Source organism: Bos mutus, chromosome 19, assembly GCF_027580195.1.
Source record: "Bos mutus isolate GX-2022 chromosome 19, NWIPB_WYAK_1.1, whole genome shotgun sequence".
In the NCBI taxonomy this organism is placed as follows: domain Eukaryota; kingdom Metazoa; phylum Chordata; class Mammalia; order Artiodactyla; family Bovidae; genus Bos; species Bos mutus.
This window is the reverse complement of record NC_091635.1, coordinates 29,022,144-29,044,718: the sequence shown is the minus strand read 5'-3', so window position 1 is coordinate 29,044,718 and position 22,575 is coordinate 29,022,144. Positions and strand designations below refer to the sequence as shown.

At 52.1% G+C, this 22,575-nt stretch overlaps 1 protein-coding gene across 2 annotated transcripts; it reads left to right on the top strand.

The window, feature by feature from the left end:
* Positions 1 to 697: 697 nt before the first annotated feature.
* On the top strand, positions 698 to 22,522 carry RAB5C (RAB5C, member RAS oncogene family). Of its 2 annotated transcripts, XM_070389850.1 has the most exons (7): positions 732 to 849; positions 1,947 to 2,049; positions 17,559 to 17,812; positions 19,274 to 19,425; positions 19,631 to 19,753; positions 21,094 to 21,187; positions 21,715 to 22,522. In XM_070389850.1, exons 3-7 carry the CDS (start codon positions 17,647 to 17,649, stop codon positions 21,828 to 21,830), a joined length of 651 nt encoding a protein of 216 aa, XP_070245951.1. In that variant the 5' UTR covers positions 732 to 849; positions 1,947 to 2,049; positions 17,559 to 17,646; the 3' UTR covers positions 21,831 to 22,522. The 2 variants fall into 2 exon arrangements, with proteins under 2 accessions (XP_005899274.1, XP_070245951.1); XM_005899212.2 differs by lacking the exon at positions 1,947 to 2,049 and having other exon boundaries at positions 698 to 849.
* The last annotated feature ends 53 nt before the right edge of the window (positions 22,523 to 22,575 follow it).

Here is a 22,575-nt window from a genome sequence, read left to right as displayed (position 1 = left end):
GTGGGGCAAACAGAAGTGGTTCCAATCTGCATTTATGGAAGGATGGGGAGAGCTAAGGCAGATGTGTATTTGGCATCAGAGAACAGAGCAGGTTCTGGTTGGGGAGGGGAGAGGCAGAGCAGAGGCGGAGGTTGGGGTTGAGCCAAAGGCGAAGCGTCCTGGTTAACAGCTGGGCAATAGAGCTGTTTCCACCCAGTAGCCTCCAAAGAGCCCTTCTGATAGCGATTCCATTATCTTCCCATCTCAGAATGTCCCTAACAGTCGGGCTACCAGAACTGACTTGGCCTTAAAGCGCCGAGAGGCTTCTCTGGGCTAGCGAATGCTGAAGACTGGTCCACGCAGCCTCACGTGCGTATTCACTCACACCATGTTTTTCCTTTCCCAGTTCTGCACACACAGCCTTCTGCCCTGTCGCAACGCTCTGCCACTCGACTCCCCTCGGGGTGCCAGGAACCCGCGATGACGCGGTCGACGGGCCTGGCCTTAAAAAGTTCCCGGCCGGGCTCCGCCTAGCCGGCAGCCGGCTCCACCCTAAGCCTAAGTCCCTGGCTGCCACCGACTCCTCCCAAAGCTGCGAACTACAAGTCCCGCCATCCTTCGCGCGCTCTCTCCCGCCTCTCCCGCACCCTAAGCCGGCGCTGCCAGTGAGTCGGCCTAGAGTACCTCCCATTGGTCTCTCTGCCCTGTCAGTCACCTGAGAGTACTGAGGGGCGGGTCAGAGGTGGAGATCCGGATCCGGAGCGGCTGAAAGGCGGAAGTGGAGGCCGGAGCCTGGGACACCGCCGGGGGGAGAGGAGCGGAGCCTGTCCGAGCCCCGGCCCCAAGTAACGCCGCCGCCCCGGAGCCGCCGTGAGTGTGCCTGACCTGGGACCCAGTGTCTCCTTCGTGTTGAAGCCTCTCCAGGGCAGCCTTTCCTCCCGCCCAACCCTGGCTTAGGGAGATACTGATCCCTTCCCCGACCCGTAGCCCCTTCTTAAGGGACTCCCCAGGCGTCGAGCCAAAGCTGGGGGATCTCTTCTTTCCTCCCCTTATCTGCCCTTCCTGAAGCTTTGGAAATCTCTGTGGCTCTTCTCTGGCCTGTCTGGTCCGATTGTGGGAGGGAGAGACCCTAAGTTCCTCTCCCTCTGCTCCCAGAATTGGAGGAATCTTTGTCAGGTGTGAAGGATCTTGTGCCCCTTCTCTTTTAGAGGTAGCCCGGAGTGTTGTCTGTCGCCTTTTTCCTGCCCCCCACTCCCCATCCCACAAAAACAGTTGTCCCTCCAGCCCTGGAAGAATTTTATCTCGATTTCCTGGGGCTGGGGCGGGGTGGGGGTGGGGGTGGGGGTCCTGGGTGAGACTGCTCCCACAACTCCTTAACTTCCTCTGTCTCCTGAAGCCAGAGAGCCACCCAGGATCTCAGCAGAGTTTAAAGTCTTGATCACTCTTTAGGAATGAGCTGTCTTCTTGTCTGGCCCCTCAGCCCCTGTCCTCTAGTGTTGTTCTCTTGAGTGTATCGCTCACTCTTCCTGCCTCTGAACAATTTAGCTGATGTTTGCTCAATCCTAGCTACAGATCACATAGATCAGGGTGGCTCTGCCCATTCATTATCTTCTCTCTCCCCTCCTCCCCCCCACTTGCTGGAGTCCCAGCCCTGTCCTCCCAAAGCACGTGAGTGGTTCCAAGCTGCCTCAGAGGGGACTGCTCCTCCTGGGACTTCTGTCTGTTGGTCTTTAGGGAAGAGGGAAAAGACCAAAAATAAGGAGTCTGGAACTAAAGAGTCCTGGGCTATCTCTTTCCCATCCCTATACAAGCACACTCACCTCCTTGATCAACAGGTCTCACCACTTGTAGTCCCAGGGTCTATTTCCATTCCCCTCTGGGCTTGATCACATAAATCGTAGATTGCAGAGAATTAAGTTGAGATCACAGTAACACCTCTGGGTTCTTAATGTGTTCATTTTTTGTAGCCCAAGGAATTCCCACGCATGCCAGAAAGTGCTGATTTCTCCTAGCTTTTCCGAGAGATGGCCCGTACTGACATCTGATCCTTGTCCACTGCTGAGGACTTAGGTGTGTGAAATGGCTGCTGTCTCAGACCAAACTGGGAGGTTCTTTGTTATGTGGCCAAAGTACAGGCCTGAGACTGTACCTTAGTGAGTGCAGCCTGACTCTGAAGGCCATGACTGACCCTTGCTATCTACAGTGGAGGAAGGGAGGGAGGCATGCAATCTTTGGGAATTTCTGAAGCTCTTCAGTGTTCTGGGCCATCTTTACTGCCCTTGGATGCTCCTTACAAGTATTCCAGTTGTTTTGCCTTGAGATCTTTTTGACCTCTTTTGGACAGTGTCTGACTCCTACGAACTTTCAAGCTAGACCTAGGATGCACTTATTTCATTTTTTATTGAACAACAAAAAAACCTTGTTAGTGTCAACAGTCAGGTCACAAGCTCTCTCTCTGTCTCTCTGAACTTCTTTGGAGGTTGCTGGAGACTTCTATGACCAACCTAGTTTCTCTAGTCTGGCCAGTCTGTGTTCCTGAGGGGCAAAGTCAGAGAAGCTGGCTGCTTGCTGGCCATTGGTCTCTGACCAAACTTACCTCCTCAGTATTGGGGTGTAGTTTCTGGAACTCTGGGAGTCCCAGGATGAGGCTGGCTAGCTTTCTGAGGGGACCTTCTTTGTCCGGGCTTGGTCTCCCAGCTCTGATTCTAAAGCAGGCTTCTGAAGGAGAAGCTCTCCCTTTCAGAGACAGGAAGGCATTAGTGCCCTGGGTTAGGCAGGCACTTCTGTCATCCAGAGATGATAGAGTCCCAGCAGAGATCTGACACTGCTTGGCAGAGAGAGGGAGGGCTGTGTGTGCGACAGAAGCCCATCCCCTCTGATGCCCTTTGGCTCCTGTCTTGCCTCTGACAAACAGTAGGCCTTTTTCTGCTTTAATACTGTGGAAGGGTGGTAACAACTAATTTTTATAAGTCAGTTTAAAGTTGCCAAGTTCTTTTCACATGTGTTCCTTACAAGAGTGCTGGAAGATTGTGGCACTTGTATGTCCACTTTAGAGACGATGCTGAAGGAACTTAAGTGGCCAGCCTTGGATTACACAGTCGGAAGAAGGTCGGACTGGGTCTGTTTTGGGATTTGATGTGCCTCATCTTCCCTAACAGCGGGTCCTCCTTTGGCCTGTTTTTGGAAGGAATGGACATTCGGATGGGCAAGCCGTGGCCCAGGCGCAGACCCTTTAGCATCCTCACCAGCGACAGCCTTCTCTGAGTCTGGTTTTCCTCCCCACCCTCACCCTGCCCTCCTGTCTTCTTTCACCTCTGTTTCTGGGGACCATGGCAGTTAAGAGTCTCAAGTCAGGACCCTTCAGGGTCTGAGAGTTCGCGTGCATCTGCATGCCATTAATTTCTTGGGAATCTGGAAGTCATGATGGCTGGAAAATGAAAGCAAAAGTGAGTGGACTCACGGTCCCTCTGAGCAGGGTGAAGGGCGCAGAGAGCTGGTGGAGCTGGCCTCTGCTTAGCCTCCCGATTCTCCCCTGGTGCTGCCTGCTGCTTGCAGTGGGAAGAATGTGGCTGTCCACCAGGGGCTCCTTTCACTGGAGTTTACATGGAAACACAGAATAAGGTCAGAAATTTAAATTCAGCCCCACCAACCAAGTACTTCTCAGAAGGACCCTTCTTCCTCTAACCCTTGCCTGGTAAACAGAGGTGGTGTGGTGGGGTGGAAGGCATGAGAGCTTTAGAGTCAACCAGGCCTAAGTTGTCATCTGGACTCCCTCATGTACCAGCTCTGTGGCCTTGGACTTGTTACTTGACCTCTCTGAGCCTCTCTTTCTTCCAGTAAAATGGGGATACAAAATATCTTGCCAAAGTGGAAACAAAGAGGACAAAGAAGTTAGTCTGTTCCCTGGCACAGAATAGATACTCACAAGGTCCATGGGGTTTTGAAGGTACATCGTAATTTATCCCTAGGATTCTGAGTCAGTGTTTCTGCCAGTTTTTACTGTGATGCACGGTGCTTGGCTGGATGGTTGCCATGTTGTCTTGTTCCGTGGATGGGGAACAAGGGGGAATTGATGTGGGTTGTGTTCCCATTTTACAGAAGAGAACGCTAAGGCCATGATTCTGCTCCTCCCACTGGGGGTCCTCAGACCCACTGGATACTCAGAACATGGATCTTTGCATCTCCTAAGCAATTCAGTCTTACTCAGTTTTAGACGTTTTTATACTCAGACAATCCTGAATCTATTATAGATTGGAATGCCAAGTTTGCATATATTTAAGCTAAAACAGGAAACTTGAGGACAATATTTTCGTTGCTGCAGGCTGCTTTGGGTTCGATTCCCAGATTTCTGGGCTTTTGCATTTTCTCTTGCCTGAGTTGAGTCAGGGGTACTTTTGAGAAGTATCACTTCAGATAGGATTTGTAAACTAGGATGTCCCCCAACCCAGGTAATAGTGCTTTCAAGAGCCTTGACAGAGTAGACCTGGAGTATTTCTTTTTTTTTTTTTTGGAGTGTTTCTTAAGTCCTCTGCATTAATAGCTTGGTACTGTAGAAGGTTAGTTTTCAGAGTAACTATCCCATGTCCTGTATACAGGAACAATCATCCAAATAAAAGCTACATTTTTGAATCGTGCTTCCTGTGTGGAAGGACAGACTGACTGGACTCAGTCCCCAGGGTACGGTGGAGTGAGTGGCAGAGCAGGGGGAGAGTTGAGAGTGTGCTCGGGCCCCTCCTCACCCTGTCTCTGGGCGAACTGTGTGCTCTTGCCTTTGCATGGAAGGCCCTTCTCCGCTTCTCGCCTGTGAGGCGCAGAGCCCAACTTTTCTCTCAAAGCGCAGCTGGAACATCACTTCGCTGTGAAGCCCTCCTCCCCCGAGGGAGGCTGAGGGCTTTCCTCTTGCTTGTGCTTTCCTTTCATTGCTTATGGTCTGCCTCCTTGTCTAGCAGATGAGCCCCGTGGAGGCGCCAGTCGTGTCCTATTCTGTCTCTGTGCCATCCTGGCACCCAGCATAGCAGGCCCCCCACTGTGGTTGTCCAAGGAAAGGGCAGACATTCAGACCTGCCCTTGAAGCAGATGGCAGCCCGTTTCCTCTAACTCACCCAGCGAGGATGTGGTCAACCTGGGATTCAGGCTCACATCCCTCTGATTCATTTCTTCGTCCAGCCGCCACATAGTTGCTCAGAGATAGGAAGGCAGACAGGTGAACAAGATGAATGCTACAGCACAGGTGACAGAAGGGGCAGAGACAGGTCACCAACTCAATTTCTAGAGGGTAGAGCTGTCCGGATATCACGTCCCACACAAGGTTTCATCGGGAAAGAGCATGGCCGTGGCCATCCGTGGTCCACTGACTGCCTCCCAGCGCCCGCACACCTGGTCGCTGTGCCCCTGTGGCTGTGTGTGGTGGTGGGGCAGTGCTGACCCCAGGCCAGGGTTTGGCAAGGGTTGATGGAAGTGAACTCGGCTCTGGTCCCTGGGTCCTCGCTTGCACGTCTGCACAAGGCTCATTCTTGAGTAAGAGTGGGCCTGAGAAAGTGGTGTTGGCAGAAAAGTTGCAAAGGTCCTAGAGTTTTTGCCCAACTGCACCCCCCACCCCTGCTCCCACATGGCTTCCACTGTGATTAGTATCTTACATTAGTATTGTACATGTGTTACAATTAATGAACCCGTTATGCATTATTATTAACTGAAGTCCACAGTTTATTCACAGTTGCCTTTTTTATAAAAATTAATCGCTTGGTTGATTTGGCGGTGCCAGGTCTTGGGTGCGGCATGCGGGATCTTCGGTCTTCACTGTGGCGTACAAGCTCTTAGTTGCCACCTGTAGGATCCAGTTCCCTGACCAGGGATTGAACCCGGGCCCCCTGCATCGGGAGCGTAGACTCTTACCACTGGACTGCCAGGGAAATCCCACATCTCCCTGGTTTTTATCTAGTGTTCTCTTTCTGTTCCAGGATCCCGTACAGGACACCACATTACCTTCAGTTGTTAAATCTCCGTAGGTTCCTCTCAGCTGTGACGTTTTCCTAGACTCTCCTTGTTCTTGATGACCTTGACAGTTTTGAGGAATTTTGGTCAGATATTTTATAGCATATCTTTCGCTTGGGACTGGTCTAGTATTTTCCTCATGGTTATACTGGGGCTATGGGTTTTGGGGAGGAAGACCACAGAGCTAAAGTGCCATTCTCACCACATCATATCGAGGATGCGTACGCTCTGCGTGATTACCACTGCCAGCATCAGCTTTGGTCGCCGGCTGAGGTGTTTGTCGGGCTTTCCCACATCATCATCTTCCCTGCCCCTTTTTGTGCTCTCCTCCTTGGAAGGAAGCCCCTCTGAGAAGTCCACACTGGAGAGGAGGGGAGTTAGGCTCCTCGCCCCCCGGGCAGAGGATCTACGTGGGTTGTTTCGAATTCTCGTACACAGAAGATCTGGCTATCCTTCCCCATTTATGTATTCAATTAGTTATATCAGTATGGACTCATGGGTGTTTATTTTACACTGAGGTTTATAATCCAGTGCTACTTCATTGTTCAGGTTGTCCCCGCTTTGGTCCCTGGGAGCTCTTCCAGCTCCCTTTGACCCACCCCCAACGTCTCGGAGTGTTTTGGTTTTCATTTTTGTAAGCACTTCCTTACTTTTTGGCGCTGCAAGGTGCTTCAGGCTTACCTTGTGTGTTTCCTGCCCTGGTCCTAGAATCAGCTGGCTCTGCAGGGCCCCTCCTTTTTAGCAAATGCTTCCTCTCAGCTGTGTTGATATGGAGTTATATGGTTGGGCTCAAGTTATTTCTCCTCTTAATGGTTAGTCATAGTTGCTGAAGCCTCCAGGGGTAGGTGAGGTGGAGCGGCACCGGGGAAATCCACCCCGGGAGACTCCTGGGAGCTGACCCCAGTGGCCAGCAGCTGCTTCTCCATACTTCTCCTACCCTCTGCCTGATGCTTTTTGACTGAGCCCAGAATGGTCGGATTTGGTATTTACTTTGGAGTTTACTATCCATTTGGAAGGATGAGGTTCATAACCATTCCTGTATTTCAGGTGCTAAGTTCTCCAGCCAAACCTTCCAGAACTCTTGAGTCTGGTAGGCGAGTCCCTGTGGTCCAGGCCAGCATTCTATTGCTGTCATTCAGAAACAGACCTCTCCTTTGGGAGGGCTTGCACAGGGTTTGTGGCTCCAGGCAGGCTCAGGGCAGGCTGTCAGTTTGAGCTGTGATCCTGAATCACTGAATAGCTTAAATCCTTCCGTTGTACTGTCATCCCTCTGAAGATGGGTAACCTGCTGGAAACGCTAACTTGGGATCCGAACAGGAGTTGGTTTACAAGCCTCTTGCCTTCTAGTCATAGCTGCACGTGTGTCCCCTTCAGGTGGCTCTGTCAGAAGCATCCCAGGCGTGCGGGCGGGCGTGGGTGGCCTCCGAACCCTGGCTACTCTCCTCGTCATCAGACTGCTCTCTGTGCGGCTCTGAAGGCTGTGGTGATTAATGACACCAGTTACCAAATCTCTAGCATTTGCAGCCTGGTGTTTTAAAAGGAACTCTGGTGTCTGTCAGCTGTCCTAGCGCTGTCCCCTCCCCCTCTCCACAACTGAACTACTTCTTCCCTTTCCTGAAAGAGGCTCTGAGATGGAAGGAACGCCGTTTGGGCTTTACGATGTTCCATGTTGTGGGACTTTTATTTTTTTTAAAGAGTTCTTGTTTGCCTGGTTGGGGGCTTTCGCTCAGTGTTGATTGTGGTGTTTTTTTTTTTTTTTTGGACAATGGTGGTGGTCCCCACCCTCTGTTCTTCTGGCTTTGGAAGTCAGTCTCCAGAGAATACAAGGTTATGGTTGTTTACAGGACACAGGACATCAGCAGTGAGCTGGTCCTTTTTCTCAGGCACTGGGGGAAGTTGTTGTCTTAGTCCATTTGGGCAGCTGTACAAAATTACAGCAGACTGGGTGACTTCCAAACAAAGAAATTTGTTTCTCATACTTCTGGAAGCTGGAAGTCCAAGATCAGGGGGCCCACACAGTTGGGTTCTGGTGGAAGCCCTCTTCCAGGTTGCAGACTGCCCACCTCTGGCTGTGTCCTCACGTGCTGGAAGAGGCAGGGGAGTTCTCTGGGAGTCTCTTTCATTAATAAAAGGGTACTCATCCCACTCATGAGGGCTCTGCCCTCACAGCCTCACCTCCCAAAGGCCCCACCTCCAAACACCATCCCAGTGGACATTAGGGTTTCAACATAGGCATTTGGGAGAGGAACAGAAGTATTCAGAGTTGAGCTGTTGTCCTCCTCAGCACACTCTCCAGATGAAGGGCACTGATAAATGGGGTCCAGGAAAACTGGAAGCAAAAGCAATACGTGAATAAATAGTGTTGGAACGTTTGATGGAGGACTCCTCTTTGTTGGGACCTCCCCACCACAAACGTTTACAGGGAGAGCTCTGCCTGCATCAGATCGCCCTCAAGCCCTTGGTTGAGAGTCTTTTGTACATCCTTTCCCCAGCAGCCCGGGAGATGGGTGCTACTAATCTCTATTTTGCACGTGAGGAGGTGGGTTCAGTGATACAGTACAGACCCACCCTAGGAACTGGCAACTCTCAGACTTGAAGTTTGTCTGACTCCAGCCCTGGTGCTCCTCACCCCTGTGCAGATGGGACCTAAGAGGTTCTATCTGGAGTGCGGAAGCGTCTCTTCCTCTGGGCTATGGCTCTGTTGAGGGATACGAACCGTATGGCAGATGGATGTGTGTTGCAGCCTTGAGCTACCCCATTCGCTCGCCAGACCTAACCAGTTTGTATGTGCATCGCAGGCTCGGTTCACCACACTGATGAACACCCACTGTGCGTCAGGTTTGATGTTATGTGCTGTTTAAACAAAGGGAAACCCATAGTCTGCCTTTGAGAATTTTGTATTGCGATCGTTTCATCTGCAACAGTGCCCTTAGTTTCTCTCACTTTCTCACTTCCAGCCCTCAAGCCCCCAAGTTCTCTAGCCTCTTGCCACCTACCACAGTCATGAAAAGGGGGCCATGAAATAGAAGTGTGATTCACTCATTCAAAACTGTTGAGACCCATGCATTGCCTGACTTCTTCCCCTCACCCATCGACATTTTGTACGACAAAAATTTAACAAAGGAGAGATCAGCCTAAAATACTGTTCTTTGGCGTGCAGGCTCCCTGGAGCAGCCATCATCCCTCAGACCCCACAGCAGGAACTTTGACCTTGTTTCTTGGTGGCTGGGCAGCCTCTGACCACAGCATGTGGGATGTCTGAGCAGGAGGAATTTGGTTTGCTAGATCTAATACCTGATTCTTTTCCCCTGCTTGCCTGTGGAGCATGACCTCTGCCCTCTGCTCTCTGTTGAGGAGCTAAGGGCAAAACAAAGCGGGGACAGTAACTTAAACTGGCTTGCTTTCTTTCTTTCCTTTTTTTTTTATTTTGTTAAGGACAGGAAGGGTTTGTGAGAGGTGTCAGTTTGTATGAGTAGCTCGGTAGGCAAGTGTTGCTGATGACTCTGACTTTCAGCAAAGGTTTTTGGAGTCTCTTCTGGGCCTGGGGCAGCCTTGGAAGCAGCCGCTGTCCAGGCAGGTACTCCTGGCCCCTGCAGAGACCTTCCCAAGACAGAGGACTCGGTGGGCCCTGAGTTGTTGAGATCCTAGTTAGCGCTGTCTTAGGAAATGAACTGTAGGAGCATGAACAGCTCAGACAGAGGAATCGTGAGGCTTGTGGGTTGGCCGGAATCCTACACCCATTCTGACTGGCTTCCACTTGACTCAGACTCGGAACCACAGCAGGTATAGGCTGGGATGAGGGAGGAAGCTGAGGAAGCTTGCCCGGCTCTCTTCTTTGCATTCCCCCCGGCCCTGGCAGGTGAAGAGCCGGGGATGGGGGTGAGGGTGGGGAGCCACCACACAGCCTTGGTCCCATCCCCCTCCCCTGTAGCTGGATGCACAGGGGTTTGTGCCACCAAAAAAGTTTCAGACGTCCAGTTGGGCTTTTGCTCGAGGCTTCTTAGAGAGCTGCCCTACATGGGGCCAGAGATTCTGACATAGCCTTGAGGACTGAGGTGTGCCGAGCCGGAGGCCAGGCCGCCTTAGGGAGAGAGTCTCTTAGTGGCAGTGGTAGGCCCGTGCACCCCCAGGGCCTCTTCAAATCAGTACGCAAGACAAGCCTCACCTGGTGCAGCTGTAGGCAGACCCCTGTCTGTCTGGCCTTCCTCACCACCCTGCCACCCAAGTGACCAGCAGAGAACCCTAGCGCTGCCCCTGGGGCCCAGGGCCCTTGGATGGATGGTATGGATGGGCACACTGGCTGGGCCGTGTCAGCAGATCCCGGTAGTTAAGCCCCCGCCCCTCGGCAGCCTTTTTGCCCATGGGCACAGGAAGAGAAGGCCTGGAGGTTTCCATCCAGCGCTGACTCGGCTGTCTGCCTCTCCAGGGAGCCCTGTGGTCGAGGGCTGAGAAAGCAGCTTGGAGATCAGGGAAAGATTTCTTGGGGCTCTTGCTGGGGCCGGGCGCGGGGAGGCCAGGGCTCTGACCTCAGGGGTGGCTTTCACCCAGCTCCTGGCATCTGTGCTGAGCAACACCGCTGGCCTCCCCTACCAGGGAGAGGGCTGCCGGAGTGGCCACGCTCTGTCCGGGCTGCTCCTTGGCACGGCTCCAGACACAGGGGAAGGCCCACTCGGTCATGTGTAACCAGGGTGTGAGCCTCTTGGTGTCCCTGCGTGCGGTCCCTTCGGCAGGTGTTGGTGTAGCTGGTGGACCCCGTGCTCACAGCCTCACTGCGGTGCAGGGGTCTAGACCCCAACCCCGTGGAGTCTCCCTGTTGGAAGGGAAGAGGGGAAACTGCTCCAGGTTGAGGGAGTTGGGCGGGCTGGGGCAGATTCCACAGCCTGTCCCAGCAGTAGGGCCCTCCCCTCTCACTCCCTCTGAGTCCCCCTCTGGGATGATTTCTCTCCCTTTCCCCTGGATAGGGAGTCACGTGCTGTGACTGTAAAGGTAGCGCCCCTTCCCTCTCCTCCTGCTTCCATCTCTCCCAAGCCCCTTCCTTCCTTGTGGGATGAGACTGCAGCCCTGGCCTGACACACCATCACATTCTGCCCAGATCTCAACCTACGTGCACTGCTAAGCTTCTGGCTTCCAAGGCCCAGCTTCCTCTGTTACACACTCCAGATGAGACTCAGGCCCTCGGTGTAGTGATTCCACACAGTTGCCAGTGGTCACGCAGGGAGGACATGCCTCTCTTTGAGTCCACCCCTAAACCCTTTTCCCTCTGGACTGCTTGGGGAGTGCAGAGAGTCTCCCCGCTGTAACCTCTTTCTCCGCACTGAAAAGACATCAGCGTCGGCTTTTCCCTGAAGCTTTAAACAACCTTAAAATTCTTTAACCCACAATTAAGTACGAACCATAAGTATATTCTTAATATGTATACAGCAGGCATATTTGTTTATGTTGAATCCTGCTATCTCGCCCCTTGTTCGTTTGGGTATCTTTGCTCTCTTTTGATCTTTTTCTAATTCAGACAACATCTTTTGGATTGTCTTTGCCTTTTGTAATACTAAAATATAAAATATTTTATCTACAGGGGAGTTAGATTGGTCTCATGTTTCTAAGCTTTAAGTTTTCATTGCTATATGCAAAATTCTGTACCAGCAGCATTTTTAATCTTTTCATTAACATGTAACTTATATACAGTGAAACTTACGAGTCTTAAGTGCATTTTTGCTTGCGTAGACATCCACGTGGGTGCGCCTGGTGGCTCAGTGGTAAAGAATCCACCTGCCAATGCAGGAGATGCAGGTTTGATCCCTGGGTTGGGAAGATCCCCTGGAGAAGGAAATGGCAGCCCACTCCAGTACTCTTGCCTGGAGAATCCCTTGGACAGAGGAGAGCCTGGTGGGCTTCCGTCCTGCTGCAGCTGCTGTGTAGTTGCTAAGTTGCATCGGACTCTCCGTGACCTTGTGGGTTGTGGGCTACAGCCTAAGCTCTTGCCCATGGACTGTAGCCTGCAGCCCCAGGCTGCAGGGAATGCAGAAGAGTTGAACACGATTTAGCAACTGAACGACAGACATTCATGTGTCTACCTCCTAAATCAAGATACAGAACTTTTCCATCCAGCAGCATGTCTTTTTTTTAGTTTGATACAAAACTCCTTTTTCCACAGTTAAAAGCCATATTTTGGTGGCCCCGTTACTCTTGGTGGATGTAGCGGCATTATTAATATTCTTGGGCTTTCTGTCTCTGATTGGGGAGCCTTGCTGGAGTTATAATCCTGGGCTCGGGCTCTGCCACCACCCGGCTGTGACCCTGGGCAAGTCACTTCGCCTCCCCTTCACCTCCTCTGTGATTGTGAAGAGAATCTTTGCACTTTGACAACCAATGAGTCAAAGCTAGTTAGTTAGGCTCTTAGTAGTGTAACAACCTTGCTGTTCACAAGTCCCTCACCTTCAGGAGGATACTGTGCCATGCACTCTGCATGTTGTTTCATTTAATCTTGTTTCATTTAACAACGCTGTGTGATTGGTGTTAGGTAATACCATTTACTAGATAAGGGACAAGGGACTGAAGCTGACAGCGGTCACTCGTCTGACTTGGCCAAGGTCACTCAGGCTTTAACCAAACCCAGTTCAGTCTCCCAAGTCCTGACTGCTAATAGTGCTGGGAAAGGGTGTGGTACCTCCTGTGGATCTGGGCTCCTGTCTCTCTGGATCTGCCACCAGCTGGAGGCCGGGGTAGTCCTGCTGTGAGTCTGCCTTCTGGTCCTGGGTTCCAGTCATGGTGGTTCTGGTTTTCCCCTGTGCTTTTAAGTCTAGGGGTGAGTCAGCTCCCCTGCTGATCTGAGCTTTTTAGTGTCTTACACCTTAGATTTAAAAAAGAAATTTGTGTTTATTTTATTTTGGCCGTGCTGGGCCTTCGTTGCTGCTGCTTTCTCTGGTTGTGGTGTGCAGGCTTCTCATCGCAGTGGCTTCTCTCGTTATGGAGCGTGGGCTCAGTAGTTGTGGTACACGGGCCTAGTTGTTCTAAGGTTTGTGGGGTGTTCCTAGACCAGGGATCAAACCCGTGTCCCCTTCATTGGCAGGCTGATTGTTAACCACTGGATCACCAGGGAAGTCCCCACACCTTACCTTTTGAACCTAATTAACTCTCCTACCTTCCCTGATTTGCTCATTCTCTTTAAGCTAACAGGTTGCTTCTGCTGTCCTCTTGCCCAATTCTCACCGTGTTAAATATTCAGGAATGCTCTTATCCAGAGTAAAGTATAGCTGAACAGTCACTGGCCAGCACCCCCCAACCCCCAAGGCTAACCTTGAGTAAGCAAGTCTAGAGTCTCAGCCCAGCCTCTGGCCAAAACGAAATCTGGTTTCCCTAATCTGCTCACTATCCACGCTGTGCCGGGACTCTCAGCTAGAGGAAGTTTCTGAAGCAAACAGGAAGTTCGAGAGACACCCACCAGCTGGAATTGCTCACTCTTTACCAGGAAGGACAGAGCATATAAAGTGGGTGACTTCATGGATTAGAGAAGGGTATGGATGCTTGGGGGGAGGGGTGACATTCCAGCAGCATGTGGTATCTTGGAGAAGGCTTCAGGTGTTGGGTAAAGCCAAGAGCCAGTCCCCACCCCCAGCTTGCTTCACCTGTACTGTCCACAGTACCCATCTGGGGGTGCCTTTCTGTCTCTCATTTTCCTCCCTCCTTCCTGTGTCAGCTGCAACTCTTGGGCTTAAATCAACCACCTAGAATCACTTAGGGAACTTATTTTTATTTTATTATTTTGGGTTTTTGGCCATGCTTCACAGCTTGTGGGATCTTAGTTCGCTGACCAGGGATTGAACCTAGGCTCTTAGCAGTGAAAGCACTGAATCCTAACCACTGGACTGCCAGGGAATTACTGGGAAACTTATTTTATTTTTTGTTGTTATGTTTTTTGTTTTTTTAATTAATTAATTTTTTTGGCTGCTCCAGGTCTCAGTTGCATCATGCTGGAGCTTTCATGGTGGTGCACAGGCTCTGGAGTGTATGGACCTCAGTAGCTGCAGAGTGCAGGCTTAATTGCCCTGTGATATGTGGGGTTCCTCGATCAGGGATGGAACCCGAGTCTCTTGCATTGGAAGGCAGATTCTTAACCACTGGACCACTCAGAAAGTCCCAAAGAGACTTATTTTAAAAACACTGATTTCTAGACTCCACCCCTAGAGATTCTAGATGCAGTTGGTCAGGCCTATTTTCTAAACCTAGTGGGTGATTCTGATGGAAAAAAGTTTGAGATCCACTGACCTGGTGGCTTAGACAGTAGAGTCTGCCTGCAATTCAGGAGACCCAGGTTTGATCCCTGGGTCGGGAAGATCCCCCGGAGAAGGGAATGGCTACCCACTCCAGTATTCTTGCCTGTGCCTGGCGGGCTATAGTCTACAGCAGAGTCAGACACGACTGGGTGACTAAGCATGCGTGCACTGAGCAACATCTAAGTGTCCAGAGGTCAGAACAGCAGCATCCTGCTCTTTTTTTCCTCTTTCTCTTACCCCCTTGGTCTCAGGCTGGGCTGGACAGCTCTTCAACAGAATTGGATGGATTTCAATCTGAAAGAAGACTGACTTTTACTGTGTCATTTTGGGTTAGAATGCCACCACTTGACTGCACCTGTGGGTAATCTAGCTGCTGGTTCAGGAGGAAGGGTTCCCAGACAGAAGCCCAGCTCAGTGACTTCACCTTTACCACCTGCCAGGGGTCCGTCTCTGACTTCCCAGTCTTGGGAGGGGAGGGCTTAGGGCTTCCTGGGGCCTCGGAGTATGGCCTTTGCCTGTCTTAGGCACCTCCATGTCTCCGTGTGCCCTTGGTGACAAAATCAACTTCCTCTGTGCCTTAGTGTCTGGGAAGGTTCAAGACCTCGGCTCATGTGATCACTGAGTGGGGCCAGGAAAACCACGAGGCACAGGCCATAAAAAACTGCTGTGTGTGCCTGCTCAGGTGTCTCTGCAAGCGGGCCCAGCATCCAGGAGGGACATGGCCCCGGCCAGTTTGTACTAGGCAGAGCTCCTGCAGCGAGTTGTAAAATGCAGACGCCAGGCCCTTCTGCAGCCTGCACCGGAGCCTCCGGGGGCTGACTGCACGAGTGGTTTTGTTGTGTAGACCGGGTTGAGAACCACTGCATAAAAATTATATGTCTCTTCTTCTGACTTGTTTAAAAAAATCAGAGTTGTCTGGGCAGGTTTGGAAACCCACTGGTTTGATAAGAGCAAAACTTAAGTGTTACCTCTATTTTTCTTGACTTGTGAGTGCTGGTTACCCCCCACCCCAGTAACCCTCAGCCACAGCTGCTTTGGTTTTCTTGGAATTGTGTCTTCACCTCCTGTTCCCCTTTCCCCACTCATTCATACCTCCTTCTCCAGTGCCCCAGCCACACTTTGTTGCTGGGCCAAGATCACGCATCACGTGGATTCATGGTAATAACCAACCCGTAATTCCATCGTGGTTTCACACTGTCGCTGTCGCCTGGCCCTGGGCAGCTCCTCCCACTGGTGGCAAGAGTACACAGGGACTTCAGGGTGGCTGTGATTGGCAGCCAGAGCCAGCCCTTGCTGGGCCAGCAAACTCCTGCCACAAAAGGAAAGTCTCATTCACCCAGCCGCTCAAAACCAAACACAGAGGGAGGGCGTTGCCTCCACAGTGCCCCCTACAGCGGGGACCGTGGCTGGCATCCAGGTTCCGTCACCACATGCTGGGTGGCTCTGAGCAGGGCAGTTAACACCTAAGCAGCAGGCTATTTATCTGAAAAATAGGAGATGGTTTTAAAGCTTAAAGGAGATGCCGGTTGTGCAGTTGTTCAGTAAATAGCTGTTTCTGAAAACCATTTCATTTGCTGAGCGCTCTTTGAATTCCCTGTTTGTTCAGAACATTGAGAGGAAGGCGACAAAAGAGCGAAAGCACAGACCTGGCCTCGAGGGTGCAGGGGAGGGTCTTGCCAATATCACTGACTGGGGTGAAAGAGAAAGCATCTGAAACAAGAAAATATTTCAAAACTAGCATTTCTTGTCACCAACTAAGGACCCCCCCCATACTTCCTTCCGTGTGCTCTTGGGGAATAGGTGGCCCCCACTTCAAACCTCTTTTCCTTTAGAGCCATCCAGAAAGGAAACTCTTGTTCCTGGTTAGTGAATCACTCTTCCTGAAGCTCACTTTTTAAGCGAGTTGCTGGGAGAACTTGGACGTGGAGAAACGATTTGAGGTTGCACAAAGCGAGCCCTTTGTGCCTGCTTCTCACATGAGCGCAGACCACTGCTTCTCACAAACACCCCCCTCTTCATTCACACCCTCTCCTTTGACTGGCGGGGAACGAGCTCCCCGTGCTCAGAGGCCAGTCGGGCTGTCTCGCTCTGAAACCCTTCCTGCATAGACTCTGTCCTGCAAAGGGCAGTCTCATCCAAACCTTTTCTTCTCAGCTTAGGTTCAGATGCCCCACAGAGCCTTCAGGATACAGTACCTACTCACAGAGTTCGTTTCAGACATTCTGTGTATGTTCTGATACCCGTTAGTCTTCTAGAGGCTTCTGGAGATGGGTGCCTCAGCCTTCTTTTCAGTCCCAACCACCACTAACAGAACTAAGATGCCGGTGTAGGAGCACCAGCTCCTGGTGGGGTGGGGGGATACGAGGTCTTGGCTCCCATGTTTGTCTCCGCCCATCCACACCTCCCCCCTTGTCCTCCTCCATGTCGCCCTCTGCCTCTGCCAGTGGAGAATGGAACTGAGGTCTCTATTTAAAAGGGAAATTTGGCAGCCCTTCTGACTGCCAGCAGAGCTGGCTGGCTGCGGTGTGTGTTTGGTTTTGTGTGTGTTTGGTTTTTTAATGTGTGTGAGACTTCTGGGCCATCAGAAATGAGAGAGCTGGTGGGGGGCGGGGGGAGAGGCTCAGGAGGAGGGAGTGAAATGAAGCTTTGATTCCAGCGCACAGTCCAGCCTCAGATTGAGAAAGTTGGTCAGTCCTTCTGGAGATGACAGGACAGAACGACTCTTTTGATAACAACTTGGACCTGGCCGGGCCCTGGTCCCCAAATGCCCACGAGGTTGACCGAGCACCTTGTCTGAGAAGCTTTCCACGGGGACTCTCCATTTCCTGGTTGGCCTCACCTCCCACTCTGGCTTTGCCCAGAGGCGGGCTGTGATCTGAGCTACCAGGCCAGAGGTCCATTGTTTGTTGAGCTAGATCCTAGAATCTTCTGAGCCAGTTTTTGGTACCCCATGTTGCCCGTTGACTTACCCGTCAGTCACCAGACTGGCAGATGCCCATTCCTTTCCTGTGGGTGTTAACTTGTATGCGAATGTACGTTTCTGGGGTTGGGAAGTCAGTGTGCTGAGAACTGTGAGCCTAGAGTTGGGAGACCACTTTTCTCTTTACCATCAGATGGTTGTAGGGCCAAGAGATGTGAGTTACAGCCTAGTGAGGGCTTGTGTCCTAACTTTTGGAAGAGTGGGGCAGGACGTAGGGGGGGAGGGGAGGCAGTCAGCCAGGTCGTCAAGAAGGCGGAGGGAGTGACCTATGGTTTAAGAAGGGCTCGCTGGGCCACAGTCTTTGTACTAACCCAGTACTTCTGATCTCTCCCTTATAGTTGGAGTCCTCCTCCCCACTAAGTGCCTCTTTGCATAGCACCGGCCCCTGCCCCCACGCTCACTGGTACCACTACAGCGGGACGGGCCATGGCGGGTCGGGGAGGCGCAGCGCGACCCAACGGACCAGCTGCTGGCAACAAGATCTGTCAGTTTAAGCTGGTCCTGCTGGGGGAGTCCGCGGTGGGCAAATCCAGCCTCGTCCTCCGCTTCGTCAAGGGTCAGTTCCACGAGTACCAGGAGAGCACAATTGGAGGTGAGTGGGCCCAAGGGCGGGGATGGTGGTCTCAGGGAAGTGGAAGAAATGCCTGGGCATCGAGGAGAAGGGATGCTAACTGCCCACAGGCTAAGCATGCCTCAGGCGGCAGCAGCTTGCCTCCCCTAAGCCCTGGGATTGAATCCAGCAGCTGGTCTCCATGTCTGTGTCCCAACAGACATTTAGTGAGAATAATCTGAGAGACTAAAACCGCCTTCCTCCCCTGGTTCTACCTCTTGGTTTACTTGTGTGGCCCGAGGTACACCCCTCACTGACCTGGGACGGGAGGGCTCCACCTGGGTCTCTGAGGATTCTTATCTTCTTACCACAACCAGGCAGTGCGTCAACCCCGGAATGGGGAAATGGCCTTGTGAGTGGGCTGGTGTTTCTGAAGCTGACCTTTAGCCCTTCTTGAGCTCAGAGCCTGTCACTGATTTCCTAGTGATTTCCTGGCGGGTAGCATGTGAGGGTCTGGCCTCAGCCTCCTGCCTCAGTGGCCAGTACCCTCCTCGAGGGGCTGGGGCTGACCTTGGGCTTGAGTCATCCTTTTTCTACCCTCTTGGTTGGTAGGAGGTTTCCAGGCAGCTGGAAACAGAATGGGCCGTGTCAGCAGTCTTCAGCTGCCTCCTCAGCACTCCAGTCAGGAGCTGAGAGGGGGAAGTGAGGCAGTGCCCCAGGCCCCTCAGGGAGGTGTGGGGTGGGTGGCCGCAGAGGGCCAGCTTCCTCCACAGAGCTGCTCAGAGTCCTCTGCTGGCTCTCCCGCCTGCCAGTCGCAGCTCCAAGACTCTTGCTTTGAAGCACATGCACAGGTGCTGAGTGTTCCCCTGCCTCCCCCGGCCAAAGACAGGGTCACTGTGTTCCCTGAAGGTCAAGCCAGTCAGGAGTGAGTCGAGGGCAAAGCCAAGGGTGGCGGCCAGCCGGCATGCCTGGAGGTGGCAGGGGCGGCGGTGGGAAGCCAGTCACCCAGCCCCTGCCTGGCAGTAGCACGGCGTGTACTTCATTCTTCCCCAGTATAGCTGAGCGTGTGAGAGTGTCCTCAGGACACCAAAGGCCAGCGACACCCGTGGGCTGGAGCAGAGGGGCTCAGAGTGTTCTCTGATGGGAGAGTGGAGGAGGGGCATTGGGCCCACCCTTTTGTGGTTGGAGCCGGGTTTCTCCTGGAATCTTCCTCTCCTGCCCCTGGCTGCTGTCCTTCAGGGAGGGCTTCTGAAATAGCTTCCCTTCTCCTCCCACTCCCGCCTGGCTGGGTCTGAAAAGCCTGTGCAGCCCCGGCCCCCTCGACACACAGAAGCACCAGCTCTGCCTGCCATGCTCAGCTGCTCTGGCCGCCAGCTTGGGGGTTTTCGGTGCCCCCGTCAGCAGCAGGCTTCTAAGCGCCAGCGCCTGGATGGCTCAGCACAGATGTGTGGGGGTGTCTTCTCAGCTCTTCCACACCTGATAACACCGCCTTCCCTCTTCCAGCGGCCTTCCTCACACAGACCGTCTGCTTGGACGACACAACAGTCAAGTTTGAGATCTGGGACACAGCTGGACAGGAGCGGTATCACAGCCTGGCCCCCATGTACTATCGGGGGGCCCAGGCTGCCATCGTGGTCTACGACATCACCAACACAGTAAAGATTTTCTCTTGCTTCTCCACTCTTTATTCCTGTTTGGGGTGTGGGCACATTTCCTCTGGTGTTGGCGGGCATCTCTCCAGAATCTTTAGGGTGGTGACATCTTAGACACCTGGGCACTGTCAGCTCCAGCCTCTCCAGTGAGCGGCCCTGGACAGAAGGCCCACCCTGTCCTGCTGACGCTCTGGCCCTGTTTCCCCAGGATACCTTTGCACGGGCCAAGAACTGGGTGAAGGAGTTACAGAGGCAGGCCAGCCCCAACATCGTCATCGCGCTTGCGGGCAACAAGGCGGACCTGGCCAGCAAGAGAGCCGTGGAGTTCCAGGTGGGGGACAGAGAAGACTTGGTGGGAGGACAAGCTGGCTCCACTAGGCTTCCCCAGGCTGCTCGGGCTTTTCGAAGGACTGCCACAGCTGGTGGTAGGGGAGCTGCTGTCTTGAGTCCCCTCACGGCTCGAGCACAGCCTAAAGGGAGTGTCGTCCGCCGCTCTGCCTTCTGTGTTCATCAGGGTTGGATGTGTGTGTGTGTAGATAGCAGAAGCTTCAGCTTACTTTTTCTATAAACTGACTTTTTAACAAAACAGTAAAAAAAACTTTTTTTTTTAAACATGTGCACATCAGAAATTTTTAACAGTACAGGAAAGTATATAGGATGAAATTTGGGTCTCTAACCCTAGAAACTCAGTTCCATTTCCTCCAAATTCCTCTCACTTTCTTGTCTTTCTGGAAAATATGCACAAGTCTTGTTGTTGTTCAGTCGATAAATCGTGTACAACTCTTTGTGACCCCATGAACTGTGGCATGCCAGGCTTCCCTGTCCTTCACTATCTCCCTGAGTTTGCTCAAACTCATGTCCATTGAGTTTGCCATCCAACCATCTCATCCTCTGTCACCCCCTTCTCTTGCCCTCAGTCTTTCCCAGCTTCAGGGTGTTTTCTAGTGAGTCGGCTCTTTGCATCAGGCCAATGAATCTCTTTCTTTACATACTGTGTGTTTTTTTTAACCAGTTCCCACCTGATGGATTTCTAGGTTGTGTGTAATTACAAAAGACTAGAAACAGTGCCGTAGTCAACATCCACATACTTTTGTCCAAGTGTGTGAGTGTATTTATTTGTAGGATAACTTTCTAGAAATATTTTCTAGCCTAGTAATTTTGAAAAGCAAGGGCAGAACTGGGGCCCATGGATACTTGAGTCAGACATCTGCTGATGTGTGTGAGCTGAGAGGTGCTGTGTGTGATGTGGAGAACTCAGAACAGGGTGCCTTAGGCCTGAAAACTGCTGCATTGTCTCTATCGTATGGAAGACAATGTAATCAGGGACAGTTCTCCTGGGTCTCAGCCCCTGCCAGTGTTTCCCTCCCACTCACTTTCTCTGCTGCTAAGTCGCTTCAGTCGTGTCCGACTCTGTGCGACCCCATAGACGGCAGCCCACCAGGCTCCCCCGTCCCTGGGATTCTCCAGGCAAGAACACTGGAGTGTGTTGCCATTTCCCTCTCCAATGCAGGAAAGTGAAAAGTGAAAGTGAAGTCGCTCGGTCGTGTCCGACTCTCAGCGACCCCATGGACTGCAGCCTACCAGTCCATCCATGCGATTTTCCAGACAAGAGTACTGGAGTGGGGTGCCATCGCCTTCTCTGACTCACTCTCTCACCTCTGTTCAAATCAGGAAGCACAAGCCTATGCAGAGGACAACAGTTTGCTGTTCATGGAGACATCAGCAAAGACTGCGATGAACGTGAATGAAATTTTCATGGCTATAGGTAAGTTGCCTCTGTTCCCCTCCCCCAGCCAGGGTGTATTACTTGCTTGCTGTCTGTGGGGTCTGTGGGGTCCCTTCATCAACAGATCTTTTACCATTTTTAATATTTTGATAAAATTTTCTTTTTCATCTCTCAGATAAATATAGTTCACTCCAGGAGTTTCTAAAACCTGAGCCCAAGTCTCAGGACTTCATTTCCAGACCCTTTATTGTACCACCATCTAAAACTATACACCACCAGCTCCCTACCCACTACTTAGGATTCTTTTTTTTTTCTCCTCATTTGGCTCTAGAGTCATCCTGGGTGGGTTTGAATCCTTGCTCTCCCACTTATTAAACTGTGTGGTCCTGGGAGAGTTATTTAACCCCTCTTTGCCTCAGTATTCTGAAAGACCCTGAATGCACTTGGCACATAGAAGTGAAGCCATCAGTATGCTGGGTATCACTGATTGGGTGGTACCCAAGTGGACTTGGGAGAGTACTGGGGTTTCCTCACAAACACACATCTTCCTGTTCCTCTCCCAACAGCTAAGAAGCTTCCCAAGAATGAACCCCAGAATGCAGCTGGTGCTCCAGGCCGGAACCGAGGCGTGGACCTCCAGGAGAACAACCCTGCCAGCCGGAGCCAGTGCTGCAGCAACTGAGCCCCCCTTGCCTGCCCACTGCCCCCACCTCCTCCGCCTCAATGACCCGACTGGAATCCACTCTAACCAATCGCACTTAACGACTCGGGCCACCACTGGGGGGCAGGGGGAGGGGTCCACCATGATTTCTCCGTATCATTTTGATCATAGGCCGGAGTGAGTTATTCCACCTGCACCTTTCTGTACAAATACTAATTCAATTTTAAGTCTTAAGTCACTTTTTTAATATATATGATCTGCTCTTCCCATTTCCTGCCCTTTCTACTGCTCTCCCCCCTCTTTTTCTGCTGGTAGTAGCCACATGCCCTTGTTCCACCCCCACCCTGGTGTGTGGGGAGGCAGGGGTTGGATCAGTTACCCTTCTTCCCCTCTTGCTGACTAGCGGGCTCAGCAGGAGCATCCATATCCTTACTGTGTCTGGAGTGTGCTTGGTTCTGGGTGGCGGGGCAGGCCCTTGGGGCCAGGGAAGGGAGAGGCAGCTCTTCCCTCAGCTGGCGGTCATCAGGCTGCAGTGCCCGCCTTACCCCCCAACTCACAGCTGGGAGAGAACTCACAGCATTACCACAGCATTATTGTGACAGCCACGAACCCATTGCTCATAGCCCTCTTCCCCCTCTTCCTTGGTCACCCTGACCTCTGGCTCTGAGCCCTGTTCTGACCAAATCACGATGATGAGTATTTGGGGGTGGGTGGGTAAGGGGGGGTAGTGGGAGGGAATGGAACCAACTTTTTCTGTATTTTGTAT